Genomic DNA, 23,222 nt, shown 5'->3' with positions numbered 1-23,222 from the left:
TTTCAGCGACGACATGCAAGGCAACTTAGGCTAAGCGTATGACAGGTCTTACAGTCTGGCTAATTGCAAGAAACAGTATGCATGGTAATGTTTATCGCACGGCGGAGGCCAACTCATGGCGGACGTCGAGGGGCAGAAGAGCCAAGTCGGGGTTGGTCTGCTGGCACGGAAAGCGCCGGCGACTTTCAATCTACGAGCGCCAGAAGGCCTCGACATTTTGTCTAAGTTCCGCGGCCTTCACTTCCGAATCAGACTGCCTGGCCATGATAATCAAGTCTCGCAAACGGGATGTCTGCGTTCGGTTCGTCGTCCAGTTTTGTATGCGTACCGACTCCACCGCGTTGCACTTAAGCCTGTCGGCTCAGGAGGTGACACAGTTATCGGGGAGGCCACAATTAGTGATGTGCGGGCCCGGCTTGGGCTCAAAGCCCGGGCTTGGGCTTGTGGCGACGTCGAGCCGAGCCCTGAGCCCGAGCCGAGCCCGAGCCCGGCCCAAGCCTTGGGCTTAAGCCCGGGCTTGCTCACAATACAACGAGTGTTCCGGTGCTATCAAAAGGGAATGTATTTGGATGTAGTAGATCAATACTGCATGTACTCACTAAATTATAACCTCCAGAAGATCTACACCTGTGGAACAAGTCGAGTCGCAGCGAAGTCCACGAGCGTGCGCCTACGGCAGGCACCAGATGGTGACGCACAATCGTGCTCGGCGGGAGCCGTTACATCTAGAATATCTACATTTTGTCTTCTATGTGCATATTAGGTCGCTCTCTCCTTATTATGAACTCAGGGAACGGTAACGGAGCCAGCACACCCAAGCCTGGGCTTCCGGGCCGGGCTTGGGCTTGACTACGCTCCGAGCCCGGCCTTGAGCCCGCTGCCAGGCTTGACTCGGGCCAGGCTTTTTGGGCCGGGCTTGGCGGGCTTGGAGGCTTTGAGGCCCGGCCCGCACATCACTACTCCTAGTCAGTGCAGTCAGTGCACAGCTAAGCAGTCACATAGTCGCCGTGGTAAGCTGGGACATACTCTGTGCTCAGCTTTGGCGACATGTTGTTGAACTCGGCGCATCCAGCGAGATGCGGAGACTCCACAAAAGCGAACGAGGTGCGTACCCAGTTGAACTGGATGTAAGTCGGTAAAATTGAACCACATGACCGACCATCAGTGACGGCAGAGAGATGACTCACGATATTTGTACCAACTGATACTGTTCCAAGCGTAAATACAGCCGCGAAGAAGACGTATTTCATCCTTGAGCCTTGCCAGAGCGCGTACACACGCAGGGCGGAGAATGCTATGTAAAAGACAATCAGTCTATCTTTGTGTAATTCAGCAATATATATATATTTAGTGCTCACTTGAAATTAGGACTGCAGTCATCAAATACACAAGCATCTCCAGAATATAATTCGGCCCACACCCCGTATGAGATGCAGTGGTTTTTCAGAGGATGTTGTGCTGGAAATTGTAATGTACACCTGCAGAGCAGTGGCATAAGTTCTGTTTATTCTTGGGCCCCAACACACTTACACCACTCTTGTCTATCAGGTAGTACAGTTAAAAAAAGTGGACCCAGAACCATGAGCCACCGGATAGTAAGCAGCAGTAGTGAGGTGGTGGTGAATTTTCTTCTCCACACTGCCGCAATTTCTTGGTCCAGTGTTATGATATATTCATAGACCACAAGGCCTGAGGGTGAAAATTTATTAGCAGAGTGTTACCGTCCGAGGCTAAGAATGAAGCAGCGTACACTGTAGCGAATTGGCTACATCAATTACTATCAGGCTAAATAAATTGCTTGTACGTCAGAAGCAGAACACGCGTGTTCCGAGGTGAGAGAGCACATACTTCTCCTGTAGCACCTGCCTCAGGTCTTCGTTTGACTGTGCCATGTTGTTTGTGGTACACAGAGGTGCTGAGAAGGGGCTGGTTGTTGCAGAGAGACGAACTTACATAGAGGTTATATATATCGCGGTACATGTGGTGTTGCGCGGCAGCCCATTTCAGACCCCATGGTCACCGCTCATTTTTGCACGCGGGAATCTGACCGTTGTGACAGCTACCACATTGGATTATCATGTGTAGTGTAAAATTTGGAGATTAGCACAGCCCATGGCCACCCGTGAAATCAGATGGAAGTGCGGCGGGATCGCCTGGTGGACATCAAGAATGCCGTGCGTGTTGCAGCAGGTTCCGCACTATAAAACATTGCATAATTTTGCACCCGTGTATAAGGGATCTACATCACTAAAGATGCTCACCTTGTCGCTCTACGGCAGGCTGCGGTGCGGCCAGAGCATGTTGTCGTCTCAGCTCTGTACGATAGCATTGGGAGTTCACACATCGTCTCAGTTCATTAAGCTATCTGGCTTAATAGAGAGATAAGAACTATTGCGACTCAGCCTCAAATGAGCCTTCACCTACTCCGAGCCTATCTCACCACTCTGACACTGTCATATGGCCTCGTCACCACTTCGAGAATGGTTACACGCCCGGCCAAAGTTTTCAGTCCATGATCAACTTGTAACGAAGTAAATCTGACAGATGCCGTGTGCCAGGCGATCAACTACGCTCGTCTGGCGTTCGCCCGGCCACGTTCAGTATGGCGCACCATACGATGGCGGTGCAGGCGTGATGCGAACGAAGGCCGAAGACACGAGCAGTATCGAAGCATGTAACTGGGCTGCGGGGCCAAAGCTCTATATTACGCCCACATTGAAGATCGCGGGCGCGGGTTCTGTGGCGTCTGCGGGATAGTCTTCTCCACCCATCACCCGTATCCATCTACGTATCGTCTCCGCCATTGCCAGGCGGCTCGCCTCTTTTGATCTGTCGGCTTCGTCAGCTCTGGGTTTCGTCACTTTGCTCTCCACTCGCACATACCATAACGAGGTGCTAGCCGGCCCTGGCGGGCGACCGTCAGTATGAAAATGAATCACTGTCTTATGATCAAAGCTGAGAATACTATTCGCCATTTTCGGCAGCGGCCTGGTCAGCTTCTCGTTCACGGGTGTCGTGGTCGATGAATAGATAGCTTCAAACATGTTCACTACGTATGAGACACGAGACGAATTAGTTCCTCTTTTGTGTAAAAAGAGGTCCAAAAATACAGCACGTATTTCCTGTAAAAAGAGCTGAGCAGTTATTCTGGGAAAAAGTGGTGCTATTTGCAGCATGAAAAGGCATGCTATTTTTACAACTTTTTGAGCATAAAAATAGTCCAAATATTCCCTATGTAAATAGGCCATTTAATCTTGTATATATTTTCTTGCAAAAGAGATAGTTATTTTCAGCTTAAATAGTGATCGCCCGCTCATGCTATGCAGTCATACCATGAGCGGGCGATCACAGCGGGCGATCACTATTTTGTCCGAAAATAGGCACAAGAATAGATACCCTACTTTCCTTGGAAATATTTGAACTCCTCCCACACTCAAAAAAAAGTCAAATAGTACACCTTTTCGTGCTCCAAATAGCACTGCTTCTTTCCGGGAGAAGTGTTCAGCTTTTTTTGTGAAAAATATCGTATATATTTTTGGACCTCTTTTTGCACAAAAGAGGAACTAATTCGTCTCGTGAGATAGGCAGCATGTGGGAATGTCTAGCGAGGACTGTCCCGGGGAGTTATAAGCCCGTGACTTGCAACTTCGGCGTTCGCCAACCTCCAGCGGTAACCACCGGTGTTCGCCGGTGGCCATTGGTGTTCGCCGGCGGTCCTTGCCATATACGGGTGCGTCGCTGTGAGCGCTTGTGAACACCACCGTTTGTTGTCCACTGGAACCCATCGGAATACAGCAGCAACTGGTGAATATTGCTGTGTATCAGTGGCAAGTAGTGGGGTATGTTGGGATATACCAGTGTTCAGCATGTTATGCTGGCTGCCACTGGTATTTAGTCCGGTCAATTCACATGGCAAGTGGCAGACACCACCAAACACTGGTGACATCCACTGGCAGGCAGTGGCCACTATCCATCAGCATATTCTGTTTATTGTTAGTATGTCATTGAATAATAATTTTTGGCATTTTTCACTGGTCTTTGGGCAGAAGTGTGTGACATTGGGCCATGGTGTGTGACTTGCTTTCCAGGTTGGGCTAACTCTTATGAACAAATTGTTTTAAGACTAGTATCTGGCAGGTCTGGTCTCATGCTTTGTGCATAGATGGCTTATATTACACATATTATCACTCAGAAAATATACATTTACCTGAGAATCACAACAACAAGGTTCATAGCTGTTGAAATATTAATGTGACTCCTGGCAGCCTGCCCCCACTGCCTGATAGCTCATTTCTGAGCTTATAGAAAGTTTATAAAAAATCTCAGGAGCCTCTAACCAGGTCTGTGTAGTATAATATGCTTCAAAGAATTACTTACAGCTGCTTCCACTTGGGGACACATCTGGCAATCAATTTTACACACCTTTTGCACTCAGACAGTGTATCGCGTAGAGACACTTCAGTGAGAGCTGAGTTCTGGGATAGTGCACAGTTCAGAGGAGAATAGGCATCTATACAGATGCCAGTGGCTAAGCATGTATCAAGCTTATTACAGAAGAATATTTGTATTTATATTGGTACTTGATAAGCCAGTGGCTTCGAGCAATGTTTGATTCAAATCACTGGTAATGTGTGCCAGTAGCCGGTGGCAACCTACGAAGCCCAGCGGGATCCGGTGTGTCTCACTGCCACCCACTGTTACTCACTGATACCCACCAGCCAACAGCGACAGCCACTGGAGACTAGCACTGGACTTCACTGGATACCAGTGGGTGCCGGTGAGTACACCCCATATTCGGTGGAATTTGGTGTAGTTGTCAGTCCCGGGCATATTACTGGTCCCGGGAACAGCCGTGATTGATCGGACATCGGATCTTCAGCTTCGTGGCGTTCCGGTGCCTGATCCGCTGCCACACGCGTGCTGCGCAGTTCAGCTGCAAGATGTTGGGTTTGCGCTTTGCTACATCGGGTCGGAAATTGCAACTAAACCGGCGCCGAAACCCTCCAGATAAAAGTCTTCCATGTTTATCACGTGCACAGATACCGCGGGGTGTCAGCAGAACATTAACAATGCAAGTGATCTTATCCCCGTACACCTCGCATAAGATAAAATCGATGGATTTAGAATCTCTACGAGGCTTTCGTCACCGAGATATATGTCCCTATTATGTTTCTTCAAAATCACACGGAAAGACTCACTTCGACGCTCCCGCCACATCATCGCCGCAGTGTCTATAGGGCAGCTAGTGAAGACGTATGCTTCGCGAGAGGGACGAGGGGCGCAAACTCGACGTGATTAACATCTTCCGTGGGTGTAGTCTCTCACTTCTCGGAGGGAATGGCGCAGAGCCTGCTTGTGTTCGTCGATATGATAGGCGCGTGCGAACGCTGGTGTGTCATCGCGCCTCGAGAGCACGGTCACACGGACAGCTCAGGGAGAGGAAAGGCAAAAGGTGCATCGATCCCGAGGCTCGCACAGTCGTACACGGCATCGCGCGCTGCAGCCTCAGTGAGGCTATACAGGCCACAAGGGAAGAGAAAGCGTACCAGAAGAGCGCGCTCCGATGACGGTAACTTTCCGATGTACCTCGTCGCAGAGCGAAAATCCAATGTGAACAATCATACCGGCGAGATGGTCCTGACCCAATCGGAGTCAACATGGGTATTTGGGAGTTGCGAGCACAAATATGACGACAGACTCACCTAACGAATGTTGTACGCCTGAAAGGCCGGATCGCAACGACGTGATACAGAGATAGGAGACATTGTGAGCCGTCGATATTCCTGAGGGCGGCATCCCACGGCAGAGATTGATATTTGGACGTTTATTTGGAGAGTATCAGCATAAAAATAGAACCAGCTACGAACTCCGACCCGGTCAGGCCAGTGTGAACTGCGATGATGTGGTGGCTGTGTACGTACCTCTGTATAAACACAGATCAGTTAAGAGGGAGAACCGTCCGCCCGCCCGTCCGTCCCCACCACGAGGTTCAACATGCTCAGCGCATCCAGCCAATCGCTTTGTCCTCCGCCGATAATCAGCACAACAGGGTCCTCCACGAGTCATATGCCTGACGTCCACTCGCTATTGTCGGGAATGAAATTACGATGGGGTCTGACGCGTTCGGGGAAGTCCCTGAGGCCCTCCGAGTTCGTGTACATTGTCACCGCCCACCACGCCGCGTCGGCACAGCACACCAGCCGTACCTCTCCGTGTCAGAACGCAACGTTCTTTTTAAACGCGATGGAAAAAACGGCCCAGGCGAGGTCCGGGTACAGCGTCTGGTGCGTCGCCTTGATGGGCGCAATGTCGCTATACCGCGTCACAGCGAGCCGATTAGCCAGGAGCTGCAAAGTCACATAGTGGCCGCAGAAGGTGCAGATGTCCCAGGCGAGGGCGAAGAGGTCGCGCCGCCAGGGGTTGAGGGTATGTAGAACGCGCCGTGGATGAGTGCGTCTACGTCTTGAAAAGTCGCGCCTGTTTTGAGTAGATCGGTCTGGGGGTGAGCGGTAGTCACCGCGACAACGTTTTCGAGAGGTGCCATTCCGGAGCATGAAAGGTCGGTAGTGTGGGGGGAAGACGGAGAGGAGGGCGTCGGGGACGTTGGCGTATGAGTAAGAACGTGTTTTGCACAAAATAGTCTCGCGGCGGTGACAAAATCCAAGAACATGCAGCGCGGTATAGCATGCCGATGTCTTCGTACCACTCCTGTGATACCATAAGCTGCTCTGTTTCGCTGTCAGGGTGCACGGTCACCCACCTCAGGCCTCTCGGCAATGCGTTTGGCTGTTATTGCTTGGCGTACTGCGTGGTCCAAAACCACCACTTCAATGCCGTGGGTACGCTTTCACCACACAGGAAACTGATCGCCGGCGACCACGCGCGGGATGCAGCATAAGAACATGCGCCGGTGCATAACATGCACAGGCTGCAGACGAGATGAGCTACCAAGCACCGGAGAGGACACCTGCAAAGCATACCTCGGAGTTGTAAGCTACGAAATTCACGCGTCAGTCGCCACCTTATGTACACTTGCTCGGCAAAGCTCTTTTGGGCTTCCACAATGGCGATGTCGAGACCAAATGAGTCGATGGCGTCCACGGCGCGCCGGAGAGTGGGCTGCTGGGAGGCCTTAGTTAGAAGGATAGATAGGACAGGTTATGCGAGAGCGTGCTACAGGAGATGTTCTCTTGGGGCGAGGTTGTGAAGCCGAGGCCAAGCAAAGACGCGTCGTAAAGAACGCGTGTAAGTGCGTTACAAATGAAACTTGGAAGAGGTAAGAAAAGTCATGAGTGTGGGAACTTTCAGTAAAGCAACAAGCGTTAGCAGATGCTGATGTAATCAATGATATGGTAAGCTAACGCGGATAATCTCCACCAGACAACCCTACTCCTGTCACCACTTGCCGGTCACTGCAGCACCGTACCCACTACCCTCGTCGCTCGACCACAGCTACCATGACCTCAGCTTACTACAACGCGATCCAACTTAGCCAGGTTGTCACCATGAAGAAAGAGACTCCACCAAAATCTCACAAGTGAGCGTTGAGACGTTGTGCGATACGTGGAGGCACGCCGGGATGGGTTGCAGAGCTGCGCCGAGACGGGTCTTTGTGCGACAGTAGTTCTTGCGGTACGTGCTTATCTTTAGTCTCTCCCGTACATGCGCTCATGACCTCCAGTCTATGGCACACCACCTCACGCCGCACATTCCAGACGGCTGTTTCACCCAGACGGATGTTTTGTGCAAAAACGGCGATCCTTCGCTTGCAGGTCGACACACACGATGTCTTCTATGTTTTTCTCCCCCCCCCCCCCCACTCTTCTCAGCACTTTCAACTTTCGATGTCCCGGGCACGATACCACCAGGAAGCGTCGAAGCAGAAGTCGCCGCTCGCGCTTGGATCAATCTGTTCGCAGCGCGCATCACATCTCAAGACGCAAATGTCCTCATCAACGACGCGCTCAATACCGACCTATGATGGTGCCACCTCTTCTCCCTCGCATGGAACTTCCGCACCTTCCGCGGTAGCCGTGAGGTCTCGCGATTCCCGCTGACACTCGCCGTGGCGTCCTTCGGCAACATCGAGGTCCTGAAGGCGACATTCCAGACGCCATACCCAGAATTTGCCCAGATTGTGACTTCGTTCACGTCTGCAACAGGTGTCGCTCTCAGACGCAGCGATGCGCGGTTGGTGCACCGCGCTGATAAGCGTTAGCGGGTGGTGGTGGCGTATACGGACCTGGAACGTCTCCCCGAACCCATTGGACCCCGTCGCGACGTAAATTTCGACAACGGCAGGTGGCTGCCAGGCCCATCTTTCGTGGAGGTCCCAGATGTGTTGGTTATTGATGGAGGGCAGAGTTGACTGTCGGTTGCAGCGAGGCTGGACGCACTTAGCGCGACGAATCTCGTTGTAGAGGCGGATGATCAGGTGGAGGATAGCTGGGGGAGGGGACACGAGCATACGAGCCTACATGTACGTTCGTTTTCTGCTTTCTATGTTCACTACTGACTACTATCGTTAGCGCAGGATCACACGCTGTACTTTCTGTCAGTCCCAAGAATAATTGGCGAGATACCTGCGCTGTCTCGTATCCAATTACCGCACCAGCACAGTGCTCATACTACCACAGGTCGGAAGTCTGCAGTACACGCGTGCGCCGCCGCCGACACCGCTAAGAAGCTGCCGGAGTGACGATGACGACGATGACCAAGTCCAACGCCTGTCGTTCGCGTGCATATCGAGGTACTCTGATAGTAAGGACCGAACGAAAGGCCCATGATGGACGAAGGCGAGCAAATATTGGATATTTGATATCACAGTTTGTACATATAAATAACAGGCTTTATACCACCGCGCTACTAGGAACGTGCTGTGTGATTCGCAATTGGCAAAATTCTGAGAGGAATATAAATAACAGAGGCGAAATTGGAGCGAATGTTGATACGATGAATGTCTGTCCCTTTCGATGCTAGCGTCGAGTAACACAGCAGTTGGCGATCACTGATGGTCATGCATTCATGACGTAACCGTGTATCGAAACCTGCTTGAGAGACATATCTTTCATGCCTCCCTGACGAGAATAGACGAAAGCGCTCACCTAATCTGCAGCCGTAAAAGGTCCAATGGCCTTTCCGTACAGGAAAGCGGACGAGCCGACGTCGCTCTCTTCGCTGGCGCTTTCGAGGGATAGCAAAACTGGCGCAACGCCGGCACTCGTCAGTTTCTCTCGGCGTATGGTCGCCGGGCTCGCAAACCGTGCAGAGCCCGCTTCGATTCGTTCTTGCCGCTCCTCCGCTGCGCAGTGAATGTCGTCGCTATCTTCAACCTGCTCTGACTGGCTATGATTCAGAGGCTCCCCAATATTCCCAAGGAAATCGGAGGACACCCTGAAGCTTAAAGGGGTAAGCGAGGGGTGCTGCTCGCTGGTGCTAGTCCCACAGATCTCGGCGGTGTGGCTGAGCCGGGAGAGGTTGAGGATGAAACGCTGCACCAACAGCGGAGGCTGTAAGCACCGATACCCGGTCAGCGATTATTCTATTTTCCGAGCTGATGGGATTATTACCAAGAACTGGAGAAAGATGGTCGCATAGGTGCCCTCGGACTGGCAGCAATAAGATCAGAGTCTCTTCACAGAGATTAACTTGGACAATTACCCTGTACATGAATTTGGTGGAGTAGGTCAGAAGCTCCAGGACGCTCATGCCTAGAAGTGCACTAGAAGTTCACGTGTCAGACGGGATCGCTGTAAATCACGCGATCCCATAGCTTACAGAAAATAGAAGGTACCTAGACCAGTATTCTGTGAGGAACATCGTCTATAGAAGAGCAAAAGACCCTGATAGATGCATACCGTCTCTGAGTAGCACGCCAGAAATAGACGAAGTAAGGCCGAGCCGCCGCATCTCCCGCCAGTGCACAAAGGATTTGACCCATGTCAACACAAGGACGACGATGTCAGAGGCGATTGCACTGCATCTTGTAAGAATAACGACTATAGGTATGTTCGTAATGCGATAAGGATCGAGAGTGAAGCACGCAGACATACTCCTAGAGAATGCGGTCAGCGCGCACCCAAGCGGTTGCCGGAGTAAGTTGGGACATACTCTGTGTTTAGCTTCATGGGTATGTTGGCTAAAGAGGTGCATCCAACATCCTGCGAAGTCTTCGTGTACTCGACTGAGCTGCGTATCCAAATGAACTGGATTTATGTCACTAAAAGTTGCCTACGTGACTGACGGCAGGACGACTCACGAGGTTTGTTCCAACTGGGATAGTCCCTAGCACGAACACGACTGCAGGAAATACATACCACATCCTCGAGCGTCTCCAGAGTGCGAATATGCGCAGAGCAGAGAATACTGTGCAGAAAATAGGTATATTTAATGCGGTTTAACAGTGGGAACGTACTCGGTGCTCACCTGAAATTAGGAATGTAACTGTCAAGAACACAAGCATTCCCAGTATATAACCTGATTTACACCTTATATCGGATGAAGTGGTGCAGTGTATTAGAGAATATTTTTCCAGAAATTATGATGTACATCTGTAGAGCGACGGTGCCATGAGGTCAGTCGTCATCTTTAAGTGTCAGCATACTCACACCAAGTTTGCGTATAAGCAGGCACAGCCGGCATGATTGGGCCCAGGAGCATGAGCCATCGGATGCTCAATAACAGCAGTGAGGCGACCGTAAACTTCTTTCTCCACACTGCCTCTATCTCCAGGTCCAGGGTTATTACGTATTCATAGAATACGAGGCCTGAGGAGAACCATTCGTCAGAGTGCCGCCGAGGCTTGGCGATGGGACAACGTACACAGTAACGAGTAAAAGACATAGTCATATGTTAGACTGGAGACATAAAAGTTGTGCATCAGAGGCAGAGAACGTGTGCTCCGAGGGAAGAAAACTCGTACGCTTTTTGTATCTCTTGTTTCAGGACTTCATTTGGCTGTGCCATGTTATCTGCGGTGCAGGAAGGTGCTGGCTACGGTGGTCGGTGCTGGGATGCGATTTTATATACCGGCCATGTATAGTGCAGCACATGCGGCGGTGCTGCGAGGTAGTCAACTGCGAGCCCTAAAATTGCAGCATCTCTTCGCACACAAATATCTGACTATTGATTATCATCTTCGGCACTGGAGCATAAGGCGTGGCGTGACCCCCTATATCAGTGCACCCTATGGTTCTCTGGATAATCAGATGGAAGTACGGGAAGAGCGCAATATCACTCGCCCGATGTAGGTCACATGGGAACTGCTTCTCTTGGAAGCAGGTATTGAAATACTGACTCCTTGGCAGCCAGACAGACAATTTGAAGCTGAATGCTGTAGGCAGAGTATTTGCGTACAGGATATTAAAGTGGCAGTATGTATCACAACAGGATCTAGAGTGCACAATGACGCATTTCAGGCGGGAAGGAAAACCTTTGATGTGGGAATCGAAGATCTTCGCCATCACGGTCTTTGCCGCGATGCCGCGCATCCATCTGATTCTTCGCACTCTGATGTGCCCAGGGCATCGACAATGCAAATACGCTTGTTCCTGTGAATCGTACATGGGATGAAATCGCCGACGTCGATGAACCTTCGTCACCAAGATACATACCGCCGCCGCCACCACCTATATCAGATCACACGGAAAGACTCGCCCCTACGCTCGCACTACATCATCGCGACAGTATCTGTCGGGTGGCCATCTCAGTTCCGAGATGTATGCCTTGAGAGCTCCCAGGCCGCGTTGCACCGCAATTGTCGCTCGCATTATGCATTATGCTGCCATTACATCGCACAATCTCTCATAATTTGACGGATCACAAAACTGGGGTGATGCCGCTCCCCATTGGTTCTTCCCGGCATATTAGTCAATGCAGGGCGGGCCTGGATACCGCGCAAAACTCTCTCGGAGTCCGCCTCGTCGCTCTTTTGCCATGCGGTGGCCGTCGTCGCCATCTTCTTCAACTTGCTCTGATTGGCCGTGTTAAAATACTCTCAAATCTTTCCAAGGGAACTTGAGGGCACCCTGATGCTTGTAGAGAAGCAGGAAATGGGCTGCGCGTCAGCTACTTCACTAACTTGAGCGATGTGGTTTAACTGGCGAAAGCTGGGGACTCGGCGGAATATACATGCACCGGTCCAGGGAGAGCTAACCTATGCATTTTCGGTATCTGCTGCTTCAGGTCTTCAGCTGACTTGGCCATGTCGCCTGTAGTGTACTAGAATGTGCTGACTCGCTGGTGTAACATAGCTTCTTGAGATCAGTGTGACTAGTGATCACCTCTGGGATCAGATAGAATTGTGGCGAGAACGGGACATCAATCGCCTGATGCAGCTCACCATTCCGTCACCATACGTCGGTCTCATCACACCTTGTATGATCGATGCCACACACACGCATCAAAGGAGTCGCATTATCTCCAAGGTACATACGCGACCAGAGTTTCTCAAGCTGCGATGTAATCATACCGAAGCAAGCCTGACCGATCATGCCGTGTGCAGTGCCCTGGCCGGGCAAAGGTCTTAGCCCGTCTGATGTACACACAGTTACGTTCGGCATTGCCCACGACATGCAGTGACATACAGTGCGTTGCAAAATGCTAACGCGATGCGGGCGTAGCCCCGACGCAAGCCGGGAAGAGTGGTCATGAAGCACGGCAGCGCAGGGTCAAAGCTCTCGATTACGTAGGTCCTCGAGCGCGGGCTTTGTGGCGTTTGTCGGCTGCTCCCCTCCGACGACCATCTCCATAGACCCATCGCCCCCAATTTAGACGATGGCTTTTGACTAGTGTCGAAACGCTGTTACGGCAGCTTCTTCCACTCTGGTTTCTGTCTCACACTTTACTCCCTGCTCATGCGTGCCATGCAACCTTTCCACATCTCCGCGACACTTCTCGACCTCGCGCGAGTTACAAGCACCTACGCATATATCTCCTCACCATTCCAACATCGCTCAAAAGCGCTCACCAAAGCGTTATATGGCGTCTCGCCGTCTCTGCGCAAGACCGGAACACAAGTCATAACACCGCATACATCAATGGCCTCCGCAGTAGAGCAAGCTGTACCATCAACTTTGAGACTCGAGATCGACTCCAGCTTTGCACTGTACGGCGCGAAGACGTCTCGGTCCGCGGGACTCATCATATGATCGTCGCCATGAGAGCAATGATGTCAACGGAGGATACGAAGGCATACGTGGTTAACAGCCACAGCCGTGTGTTTTGATTTTCTCCTGTGAGCGCGTTCGCTACACTCATCCCGATCTCGTTGCGTAGACCCAGGGGTTTATGGGATGAATAAGCCTGCTGCTATGCACCAAGATGCTCGTGCGTGTCGTCGCGCATGCACTGCCTGCCGACAGGTGAGGTTCGCACAACAATAGCACAAGGCGACCCTGTGCGTAATGAAGAACGCATTCTGACACCGGCTCGGGAAAGTTGAGTGTGGTCTGACACAAATCTGTATGTGAGTAGGACGAGTTCTCAGCTGGGCGCAAGCGGTACTACGGGAACTCTTGGCGATGGGCGGAAAAGTGCAGTCATGAGCAAGTTGACCAGAGGACAGAGGTATGTATACTACTCACGTTCACGCACGATCTGTATCTAACTTTGCCTTGAGGCAGAGCCCATCAATACATGCACAGCCTAAACCGATGCTCTCCAGTCCGTCTGTACGACCGGGTTGTTCCCTGACTGCCCCACAGTGGCCAAGCCGTCTGTTCCCTATGAGGATAGCCGTGCTGAAGGGGCGCGCTCCAAGATCTTGTGCTCTATATCGGACGACGAATATCTCGACGCGCGGCCCCACAATTTGTTTGCCACAATCAGTGCGCTCCTTAAGCTCCCTGTTTCATCTACGACGCATCTCGGCGGACATTTGCGCAAGTGGAACCTCGATAGCCATGTGCCTCCACTGCGCCTTATTAGCGTCGTCTGGCACTTTGCCGGCATCTCTGAGACAAGAATTTCATCGGCATGCTGGCGTATCAAGCTGCTCGGCGTGGTTGTCGGGTACCACCACATCGAATTGTCTTTGCTTCTTCGTTCAAGCCCATATGTTCAGTCGCTTCTAGTGATGTGCGGGCCGGGCCTCAAAGCCTCCAAGCCCGCCAAGCCCGGCCCAAAAAGCCTGGCCCGAGTCAAGCCTGGCAGCGGGCTCAAGGCCGGGCTCGGAGCGTAGTCAAGCCCAAGCCCGGCCCGGAAGCCCAGGCTTGGGTGTGCTGGCTCCGTTACTGTTCCCTGAGTTCATAATAAGGAGAGAGCGACCTAATATGCACATAGAAGACAAAATGTAGATATTCTAGATGTAACGGCTCCCGCCGAGCACGATTGTGCGTCACCATCTGGTGCCTGCCGTAGGCGCACGCTCGTGGACTTCGCTGCGACTCGACTTGTTCCACAGGTGTAGATCTTCTGGAGGTTATAATTTAGTGAGTACATGCAGTATTAATCTACTACACCCAAATACATTCCCTTTTGATAGCACCGGAACACTCGTTGTATTGTGAGCAAGCCCGGGCTTAAGCCCAAGGCTTGGGCCGGGCTCGGGCTCGGCTCGGGCTCAGGGCTCGGCTTGACGTCGCCACAAGCCCAAGCCCGGGCTTTGAGCCCAAGCGGGGCCCGCACATCACTAGTCGCTTCCACGTGATACTTCGAGTATCGCGTTGTCAGCGGCAAGAACCGTTCGTCGAAGCTTTTAAATCCGCCTTCATCAGCTCTGTCGTTGCCCTTGCAGCCAACGTTTGGAGCAGAGGGCTGAACGACGTCACCTCGAATTGCATCGTGAGTCTCGCAAAGCTGCGCCGGAATCACTCCTAATTGATGACGCTTTTCAGACTATTGTGGTCATGGCCTACGTCGATGCAGCCTTGGCACTGCCTGTGCACCTGCTGTCGAGATGATTGTCAGTGGTTCACCTGCACGAGGACCGGTGCTCCCACCGACCTCTCCAACGGCTCCAACGACATCAGGAAAACACGAACACGAACACATTAGATGGGACATCCCGCGTACTCGACGCTTTGCTCGAGAGTGCAGGCATGACATCCAGCACGCCCTTTGTAGAAGGGTTTTCAGCGCCAACACCAAAAACTTACATTTACCTTCTTTCCGCATGTACACAGATGGTGGATGGTGGCTTGACCAGGAAGACAGGACGTAGGTAACGCCGCAAGTGACGGAGTACCCCGCGACCTGAGGGCGGCAGGAACGCGCATGTAAATAGGGGCCCGCTGTGCGCGAGCGTGCCGAGTCATCGCCTGTCGGAGCGGCGCGCCATTCCCGAAGCCTGACGCCACTACTTCGTTTTCCATCGCATTCGCAGGTTCTTCCCCAATAGAGACCCTTTCGTTAACGTTTACCTTCACTTTCCGTACACATAGACCTCCGGCCGAGAGCACCGCAGCGGAGCAGCGCTCGCATGTATATTAAAGGCGACCTCCCGCCGTCGAATGGAGCAAGCTCCCCTTTCCCCCACCTTCACCTCTAAAGTCTGCCCCTCCGAGCTTCGGGCACATCCTAAGAGCATCGAGAATACACTCGCGAGAGCGCGAGACGAGGTTCGCCCGCGACGAGCGCGGGCACGAGCATTTAAGTAAGAGTTTTATTAGATCGTTCATCGAGCTTAGTTACGCGTTTAGATATCGAGTTTAGTCATCGGCCGTTTCCTCCCCACACGTAAAGCCCCGCATATATCGAGCGCCGACCCGTACGTAGAATCCTCCTCCACACCGTGACTAACTTCTTTGTTTGCGATACCAAGTCTCATATCTCGCCGCCAGCCGTTTATGCGCTCGCCTTTCTTCCGCGCCTCTCGTACCTGCGGAGCTCCCTACTTGTGGGCGTTCTATTGTAAGTACTGTACTCATGTATCACAGAAACAAGCCAAATTAAAGTGGGGCGCGACTGACGAAAGTAGGCGTATATCTAACGCACTGCTCAGTTGTCAGCGAACAGCCGTCTCTGCGCTCACACATCGAGCTATGCATCGGATTAGGACCGACGTCAACGATTTCGACCTTAACACGCATTTTACCCCATATATATCGTGGTTGAGGAGGTCAGAAGCTGGGGGGCGCCGGTACCTAGAAGCGCACTCGGTGCTCATGTTTTAGCAAGGGGTGTTGTAAAGTCATATGATGTCACGATACAGGGAGTTGATGCCGCGCACTGAGCTTTGAAAAGACCGGACTTACTATTCTATTGAGAGGCAGGGACCATCGCAGCTCAGCCTCAGCTGCGCATTCGCTTGCACCGAGCAGCAGCATGTCCGAGGCGCCAGAGACGCCTTCGCCACCGGAAAACACGCCAGTCTTGCGGCTTGCACCACGATGTATGCAGAGAGGCATCACCAGGTTCGCGCCGCGTTATCACAGTAAGTAGTCCTGACTGGTGATCGCTCGAGATGTACGTGCCGCGGATCCGTGCCGTAAGGTATGCAATCTATTCCATTATGCCTTCAGCGCCCGAATATTTTTCTGATACCGCCTTGCCGTTGAGATGGTTGCTTGCCTGAGCGCGCATGATCTGTCCCAAAGCTTTGGCATCGACACCACTCCAGCAACGGCCTGGCTGGCAGCCCATCTAAGGACGCCGCTGTTAATGACCCCGGACACCCCGCCACATACGAGATAGGAAACGACGCGTGGGTCTTGCGTCGGCGTGAACAAGGATCGATCGAAACAGCCGTGGGAACAGCCGACTCATGACGGACCGACGACCTGTACTCGCTCGGGCTTTTGCGGATCTTCAGATCTGCAGTTTCGTGGCGTCCTGGCGGCTGATGCGCTGACAGGCTCGCGACACAATTTGCGCAGCTAGATCGACGCCGAACTCTTCCAGGCCCATATCCGCCGTCTTTTCCGCAATGACATACATCTTCGCACTTAGATGTGTACTGACACGGAGGGGGATCACCAGAGCATCAACACGTTCTTGTTCCCGTACATGAAGCCTTTGCCCACGCCACATGCTTCGGGAGCCAGAGCACGCACGTAAGAATGGCCAAAAGTCTCATAGCGGTGTCGGTTCAAATTCGCAGTACGTATTGTATACCTCGCCCATCGCGTCGTTGAGCCCCCACATCTGCGGGATGTCGCCCAGTGGGACGGTCCCAAAGAAGAGGGAGTCTCAGATGATGACGCGCGTCATCGTACCTGCCAGATACGGTATGAATTGATACTAGTAGGATTGACACCCGAGCAGAAGACACGCACCCCGCGGCGATGGCGACGGCGTCAGTCTCCGACTCAGCTCTACAACCGAGGCGTATGTCGGTGTGCGTGAAGCGTTTGATATCGACGCTGGATTGTATTATAATCTTTCCGCAGATGGGCCGGCTGATGGGCGCTGCGGTCTGTGCGGTGATGAGATGAGACACAGGAACTGGACAGATCCATGAGGCGCACCCGTTTCCGTGCAAGAGATGTCAGAACGCACTGAGATCCCCCTCGCCGTTCGAGATCCAATGTCCTACGTTGTCTGTTCCTTTAAGCATCTCTTTATGGCACAGCCCTCGCGTCCGCAATCACACACCCACAGCCAGCTCAAACCAGGTTCCTCACTGATCGCCACTGCGCATACATGAGGCTGTGCGTTTCGCGAAAGGCTTCGCGAGAGGGGCGGAAGAGCAAGCTTAGCACGGTGACAGCTTGAATCCGTAAACATGACGAACGCATACGAGCGCTGGTGCATTGTCACGTCTGCACAGCACGGCGAGATAGACAAGTCAGAGCTAGGGTAAGCATATCGAAGGGGAGAGAAACCGCACAAGAGGAAAATGCTGCGATGACGATAGCCCTCTTTCAGACGTACGGCGCCGCAGAACAAAAATATACCGAGTGCATAATTGTATCAGCGAAGTCGTCCTAACTCAGTCAGGGTCAAAGGGACATTTTTGGAATTGCAAGGAAAACTACGACGACAGACCTGCCCCGCAAATATCGTGCACTTGAAAGGCCAGCTCGCTGCCACGACGACGTGCTTTACGAATAGGAGGTACTCCAAGTCATTGTACGTCTGTAGGATGATGTTCCGTTTTCGCGTATGCCGCTGTGATGTATGAAATGTAGCAGAGGTAGAGGTCCTAATGTCGATGTTGAGAGCATCGGCATAAAGCTCGACCAGCTTGTGAGCTTTGGAGCGGTCACTGATAGGCTGTGACAACGTAGAGGGCTGTAGACGCACCTTCTGCGCAGGCATAAACAAAGACAAAGTAGAGGTTGGACCGGACTCACAGACGAACCTATGAAGGATCTGTGCCCGCAGGAATAGCTGACGGCGTAGTAGACGGCTCTACCCTGATAGACACTATCAGCACAATGACAATGGATACGGCAGCGGACAGACATATGGGCCCATGCAAGCTTAGCTTCCCGTGCCCCCTTCCCCGAACAACTGCCGGCCCACTCGTCCGAGATTCGATACGCCGAGCGTGTCCAGCCGTGCTGTGACCGCCCTCTATCTCATCGCATTTTCGAGACACGGGATATTCTTGTGCAACGTCGCGGAAGCTTCCTGGATGCAATCCTTATTCCTGTACGTAACCGGCTTCGGTGCGTCGTTCAAGGTACCGTGACGCACTAGGGCAGCGCAAACAGGTATCCCGCCCTCGACACAGCTCTTCTGGGCCTCCGCGATGGCGGTGTTGAGGTCAATGGAGTCGACGGTGCTCGTGATACACTGGGGAGGTAGGCTGGCAGGTCTCAGCTGAAAGGACGGAGTGGACGAGTTATATAATGTCGGGGGCGTGATGAAGCAAAGCAGTAATATGCCCGGGACTAGCAACTACACCAAATTCCACTGAATATGGGGTGTACTCACCGGCACCCACTGGTATCCAGTGAAGTCCAGTGCTAGTCTCCAGTGGCTGCCGCTGTTGGCTGGTGGGTATCAGTGAGTATCAGTGGGTGGCAGTGAGACACACTGGATCCCGCTGGGCTTCGCAGGTTTCCACCGGCTACCAGCACACATCACCAGCGATTTGCATCAAACATTGCTCGAAGCCACTGGCTTATTGAGTACCAATATAAATACAAATATCCTTCTGTAATAAGCTCAATACATGCTTAGCCACCGGCATCTGTATAGATGCCTATTCTCCTCTGAACTGTGCACTATCCCAGAACTCAGCTATCACTGAAGTGTCTCTATGCAGTACACTGTCTGAGTGCAAAAGGTGTGTAAAATTGATTGCTAGATGTGTCCCCAAGTGGAAGCAGCTGTAAGTAATTCTTTGAGGCATATTATACTACACAGACCTGGTTAGAGGCTCCTGAGATTTTTTATAAACTTTCTATAAGCTCAGAAATGAGCTATCAGGCAGTGGGGGCAGGCTGCTAGCAGTCACATTAATATTTCAACAGCTATGAACCTTGTTGTTGTGATTCTCAGATAACTGTATATTTTCTGAGTGAGAATATGCGTAATATAAGCCATCTATGCACAAAGAATGAGACCAAACCTGCCAGATACTAGTCTTAAAATGATTTGTTCATGAGAGTTAGCCCAACCTGGAAAGCAAGTCACACACCATGGCCCAATGTCACACACTTCTGCCCAAAGACCAGTGAAAGGTGCCAAAAATTATTATTCAATGACATATATTAACAATAAACAGCATATGCTGATGGATAGTGGCCGCTGCCTGCCAGTGGATGTCACCAGTGTATGGTGGTGTCTGCCACCTGCCATGTGAATCAACCGGACCAAATACCAGTGGCAGCCAGCATAACATGCTGAACACTGGTATATCCCAACATACCCCACTACTTGCCACTGATACACAGCAATATTCACCAGTTGCTGCTGTATTCCGATGGGTTCCAGTGGGCAACGAAAGGTGGTGTTCACAAGCGCTCACAGCGATGCACCCGTATATGGCAAAGACCGCTGGCAAACACCAATGGCCACCGGCAAACACCGGTGGTTACCGCTGGAGGTTGGCGAACGCCGAAGTTGCAAGTCACGGGCTTATAACTCAAGCAAAGACGCGTCGCGAGGAACGCGTGCAAGTGTGTTACATATGAAACACGACCCAAGTAAGAGCAGCTGTGATTGTGGGAAAATTAGGTAAGTAGTAAGTGTTAGCATGTGCTGATATAATCAATGATAAAGTAAGCTAAGGCGAATAATTCTCGCCGCGGCCCTCATGCCTACGCCCTCCCTCCCCCATCCAATGGGACATATATATTCACAGTGTTCTGGAGAATGCTCTTGCGAGATGCCTTTTCTCTTACATCACTTTGGCAGCACGCGCAGTACTCATTGCTCCCATCGCTCGGCCATAACTCCCATGACAGCAGCTTACTACAAGCATCCAACTTCATCGAGTAAGAGAAAGAGTTTCCGTCATATATTCACACCCAAACATTCTGACCTGCTGTATGTGGAAGCACGCTGGGATAGGTCGCAGAGCTGCGTTGAGATAGATCTTTGTGCGATGACTTCCTCGCTGTATGTGCCTATCTCCAGTCCCACTCGTATATACTCACATGTACGGTGGATATGTCGCATTCGTCCATGTTTCCATAACGTCAGGGACCCTCCAGTCTCTTGCAAATCATCTCATGGCACACATTCCGGGCTGTTGTTCCATCCAGACGGAATCGTCTTGCATGAAAACAATAATACCTCGCTTGCAAGTTAACACACACGATGCCTTCCATGCCTTCCTCCACTCCGTTATTCTTACGGCTTCCAACCCCCGATGCCCTGGGCACAGTGCTAGTATGAAATGCTCGCTCTTTGGTCACTTCCGCTTGCAGCACATCATGTCTCAAGACATGGATGAATGCATTCATTAACAACACGTCCTATGTCGATCTGTGGCAGTGTAACCTCTTCACCCTCATCTGAGGCATCTGCATCTTCCACGTGCTGCTATTCGATATCACGCTTGCCTCTCGACTGGCTCACATAGACGCTCTTTGGCGACATTAAGCTCCTGAAGGCGACATACCAGACGCCACACCTGGACCTCGCCTGAATCACTGTTTGATTTTGTATTCACAACAGATGTTGCTCTCGGAAGCAACGAGGCGCGGCTGGTGTGCTGCGCTAACAAGACTTGGCAGGCGGTCTAACCTAGTGAGTCTCGATAGCTACTCTGAACACGTCGAGCCCCATCCCGATTTCAATCCTGACAGAGGCAAGTGAACGCCGAGCTCATCCTTTCCGGAGAATCCGGACCATTAGAGAACAAAAGTAGGCTGTTGGCTGCAGCGAGGCTGGTCGCATCTGGCGTCTCGAATCTGGCTGTGGATGCGGATAAGCGGGTGGAGTATAGCTGGAGGAAGAGGCACGACAATTTGAGTCCACATGGGCTTGTATGTGCGCTCGTTGCCCCAATTTCTATGTTACTATCCACTCGCTATCGTGACTCGCTATTGCTAAGGCAGACCCATATACAATACTTCCCCTCAGGTCTCCGAGTCTTTCTGCAATTTTATGCGGGCTGCTAGCGAGGTTCGCGCAGGCACTTTCAAGTGGTGCCGATACTTATTAAAGATATGAGCGCTGCGTGAGTGGTGGTATGCTATTTGCGATTAATTTTGTGAGTGGTAATTCCTGCGCGCATGTCTGCGTGCTTGACGTGCCGTATGCTGGCAAGACAACAGCTTCAATGGCACTGAGGATAATCGTAGTTGTTTGCGCCGTTATCTTGTTCCTTTTTGTAACTGTGGTTACGCATGTCTCTGCGCTTTTTCTGTTTTGACAGAGAGTTGCACACGACTGGACGTTGGTAATACAGTCTCATCCGCATGCGTCTGTTGCGCTCATTATCCGCGTACCATGGCACTGTGACATAGTGAGAGAGACGCCACGAACGAGGGCAAGACGGGTATCAAGTACCTAACGTGTCAATCCCGCAAGTTATGTATATAAGTAAGAGCCTTTGTGTTATTACACTGCTAAGAGCGCCGATAGCGGAGTTGTAGAGTGTCGAAATATGGAGCTGGGACGTTCACAGCAATAAGTAATTGGCATAGTACCTCGGGGAATACAGGAAACAGAGAATAAGCCAGGGAGACGTTAGACGTGGGGACTGGAGCGCAATACGACGCGAAGCGGCTCTTTGCTTCGGTGCCAGCGCTGAGCAGCACAACAGTCGGTGGTCACTGACATCCATACATTCACAGTTCTACTGCACATTTGAACCTGCTTCAAAGTCAGCTACACCAATCTGTTTTGACGGAGCATAGAGTAGAACACCCACTTAACCTGCAGCCGTAGACCGTCTAATCACCATCGCGCGCGAAGGAGCGGATGATGACCCGACGTCGTCCTCTTTACTCGCACGTCCGGTGTGCTGCAATACCAGGACAACGTCGGCTCCTGCGGATTCCTCCCGAAGTGTAGCCGTCAGGCTCACATGCGGTGCGAGACCCTCTTCAAGCCCGTCTTGTGGCCCTTCCCCTACGCAGTGATCGTCGTTACCGTCTTCTTCAACTTGCTCTGACTGGCCGTGGTAGGAAGCCTGGCCAATACTCTCGAGGGAGCCAGAGGGTACTCTGAAGCTCACAGAGAAGCGGGAAAAGTGCTGCATGTCAGAGTTATTTCTATTGGCCTCGGTGGTGTGGTTGAGCTGGCGGAGGTCAAGGATGAAACGCTGCACCAACAGCGGTGGCTGTCAAAATCAACGCCTAGTCAGCAAGCGTTCCTGTCATCTGGGCATATGGAGTTATTACCAAGTATTGGACAAAGTAGCTTACATAGGTGCCCTATCGGCACAAGTCAGAATCTTTCTAGAGAGGAGTGGTTGGATAATTACTTCTAATACGAGATTAGTCGAGTAGGTAGAGAGCTGTAGAACATTTATGCCTAGAAGCGCGCTGTAAGGTGGTTTGTTAGACAGAGTCACTGTAAGATGTCATGATTAGATGGCTTACAGAAAATAAAGGGTACCTAAGCCATTATTTCTTGAGTCGTGTCGCATATGGGCAAGTAATGGAGAGCGAGATACATACCGTCTCTAAGCAGCACATCAGAAATAGACGAAGCAAGTTTGAGTCTCCGCATCTCCCGCCAGTGCGCAAATGACTTGATCCATGTCAACACAAGGACAACGGCATCAGAGGCGGTTACACTGCTTGTTGTAAGGTAGACCACTACATGTGTGCTCATAATGAAGTAAGGATACACAATGAAGTGCAGCAGACGTACACCTAGTAGACAACACGGTCAACGTACAGCCAAGTGGTTGCTAAAGTAGGCCTGGACTTACT

General features: G+C 51.7%; 6 protein-coding genes across 6 annotated transcripts; 1 reads left to right on the top strand and 5 right to left on the bottom strand.

Moving 5' to 3' along the window:
- Positions 1–5,916: 5,916 nt before the first annotated feature.
- On the bottom strand, positions 5,917–6,713 carry PHACADRAFT_246064 (uncharacterized protein). Its single transcript, XM_007389634.1, has one exon. The coding sequence runs from the start codon at positions 6,552–6,554 to the stop codon at positions 6,216–6,218; it is 339 nt and encodes a 112-aa protein (XP_007389696.1). The 5' UTR covers positions 6,555–6,713; the 3' UTR covers positions 5,917–6,215.
- A 2,135-nt stretch (positions 6,714–8,848) lies between these two features.
- On the bottom strand, positions 8,849–10,973 carry PHACADRAFT_246061 (uncharacterized protein). Its single transcript, XM_007389633.1, has 12 exons — positions 10,922–10,973; positions 10,822–10,856; positions 10,610–10,766; positions 10,426–10,487; positions 10,259–10,365; positions 10,109–10,205; positions 9,858–9,998; positions 9,778–9,793; positions 9,661–9,721; positions 9,570–9,608; positions 9,105–9,509; positions 8,849–9,050 (listed from the first exon to the last, which is right to left on the bottom strand). Exons 3-11 carry the CDS (start codon positions 10,639–10,641, stop codon positions 9,105–9,107), a joined length of 960 nt encoding a protein of 319 aa, XP_007389695.1. The 5' UTR covers positions 10,642–10,766; positions 10,822–10,856; positions 10,922–10,973; the 3' UTR covers positions 8,849–9,050.
- Positions 10,974–13,342: 2,369 nt separating this feature from the next.
- Positions 13,343–14,179, top strand: PHACADRAFT_189353 (uncharacterized protein; the record flags this gene model as incomplete). Its single annotated transcript, XM_007389632.1, has 4 exons — positions 13,343–13,396; positions 13,474–13,566; positions 13,623–13,662; positions 13,704–14,179. 4 exons carry the CDS (start codon positions 13,343–13,345, stop codon positions 14,177–14,179), a joined length of 663 nt encoding a protein of 220 aa, XP_007389694.1.
- An 874-nt stretch (positions 14,180–15,053) lies between these two features.
- PHACADRAFT_246060 (uncharacterized protein) lies at positions 15,054–15,470 on the bottom strand. The gene has a single exon (XM_007389631.1). It carries the CDS (start codon positions 15,309–15,311, stop codon positions 15,072–15,074), a length of 240 nt encoding a protein of 79 aa, XP_007389693.1. The 5' UTR covers positions 15,312–15,470; the 3' UTR covers positions 15,054–15,071.
- A 2,986-nt stretch (positions 15,471–18,456) lies between these two features.
- On the bottom strand, positions 18,457–18,660 carry PHACADRAFT_84557 (uncharacterized protein; the record flags this gene model as incomplete). Its single annotated transcript, XM_007389630.1, has 1 exon — positions 18,457–18,660. A coding segment is annotated over one exon (204 nt), but the record flags the coding sequence as incomplete, so codon positions are not given.
- A 3,553-nt stretch (positions 18,661–22,213) lies between these two features.
- PHACADRAFT_189352 (uncharacterized protein) lies at positions 22,214–23,121 on the bottom strand (the record flags this gene model as incomplete). Its single annotated transcript, XM_007389629.1, has 5 exons — positions 22,214–22,624; positions 22,686–22,718; positions 22,769–22,829; positions 22,887–22,902; positions 22,965–23,121. 5 exons carry the CDS (start codon positions 23,119–23,121, stop codon positions 22,214–22,216), a joined length of 678 nt encoding a protein of 225 aa, XP_007389691.1.
- Positions 23,122–23,222: the final 101 nt, after the last annotated feature.

This window comes from Phanerochaete carnosa (genome assembly GCF_000300595.1).
Source record: "Phanerochaete carnosa HHB-10118-sp unplaced genomic scaffold PHACAscaffold_1, whole genome shotgun sequence".
NCBI classification, from domain to species: Eukaryota; Fungi; Basidiomycota; class Agaricomycetes; order Polyporales; family Phanerochaetaceae; genus Phanerochaete; species Phanerochaete carnosa.
Note: the sequence above shows the minus strand (reverse complement) of the source record. Positions and strands in the feature narration are given on the sequence as shown.

Coding starts and splice junctions, on each gene's coding strand:
- PHACADRAFT_246064 (XM_007389634.1), bottom strand. CDS start 6,554: ATGCTCCGGAATGGCACCTCTCGAAAACGTTGTCGCGGTGACTACCGC.
- PHACADRAFT_246061 (XM_007389633.1), bottom strand. CDS start 10,641: ATGCCGGCTGTGCCTGCTTATACGCAAACTTG. Junction 10,488..10,609: donor CCTGCTTATACGCAAACTTG/GTGTGAGTATGC, acceptor ATCCGATATAAG/GTGTAAATCAGGTTATATAC. Junction 9,510..9,569: donor CCATCTTTCTCCAGTTCTTG/GTAATAATCCCA, acceptor CGGTGCTTACAG/CCTCCGCTGTTGGTGCAGCG.
- PHACADRAFT_246060 (XM_007389631.1), bottom strand. CDS start 15,311: ATGGAAAACGAAGTAGTGGCGTCAGGCTTCGGGAATGGCGCGCCGCTC.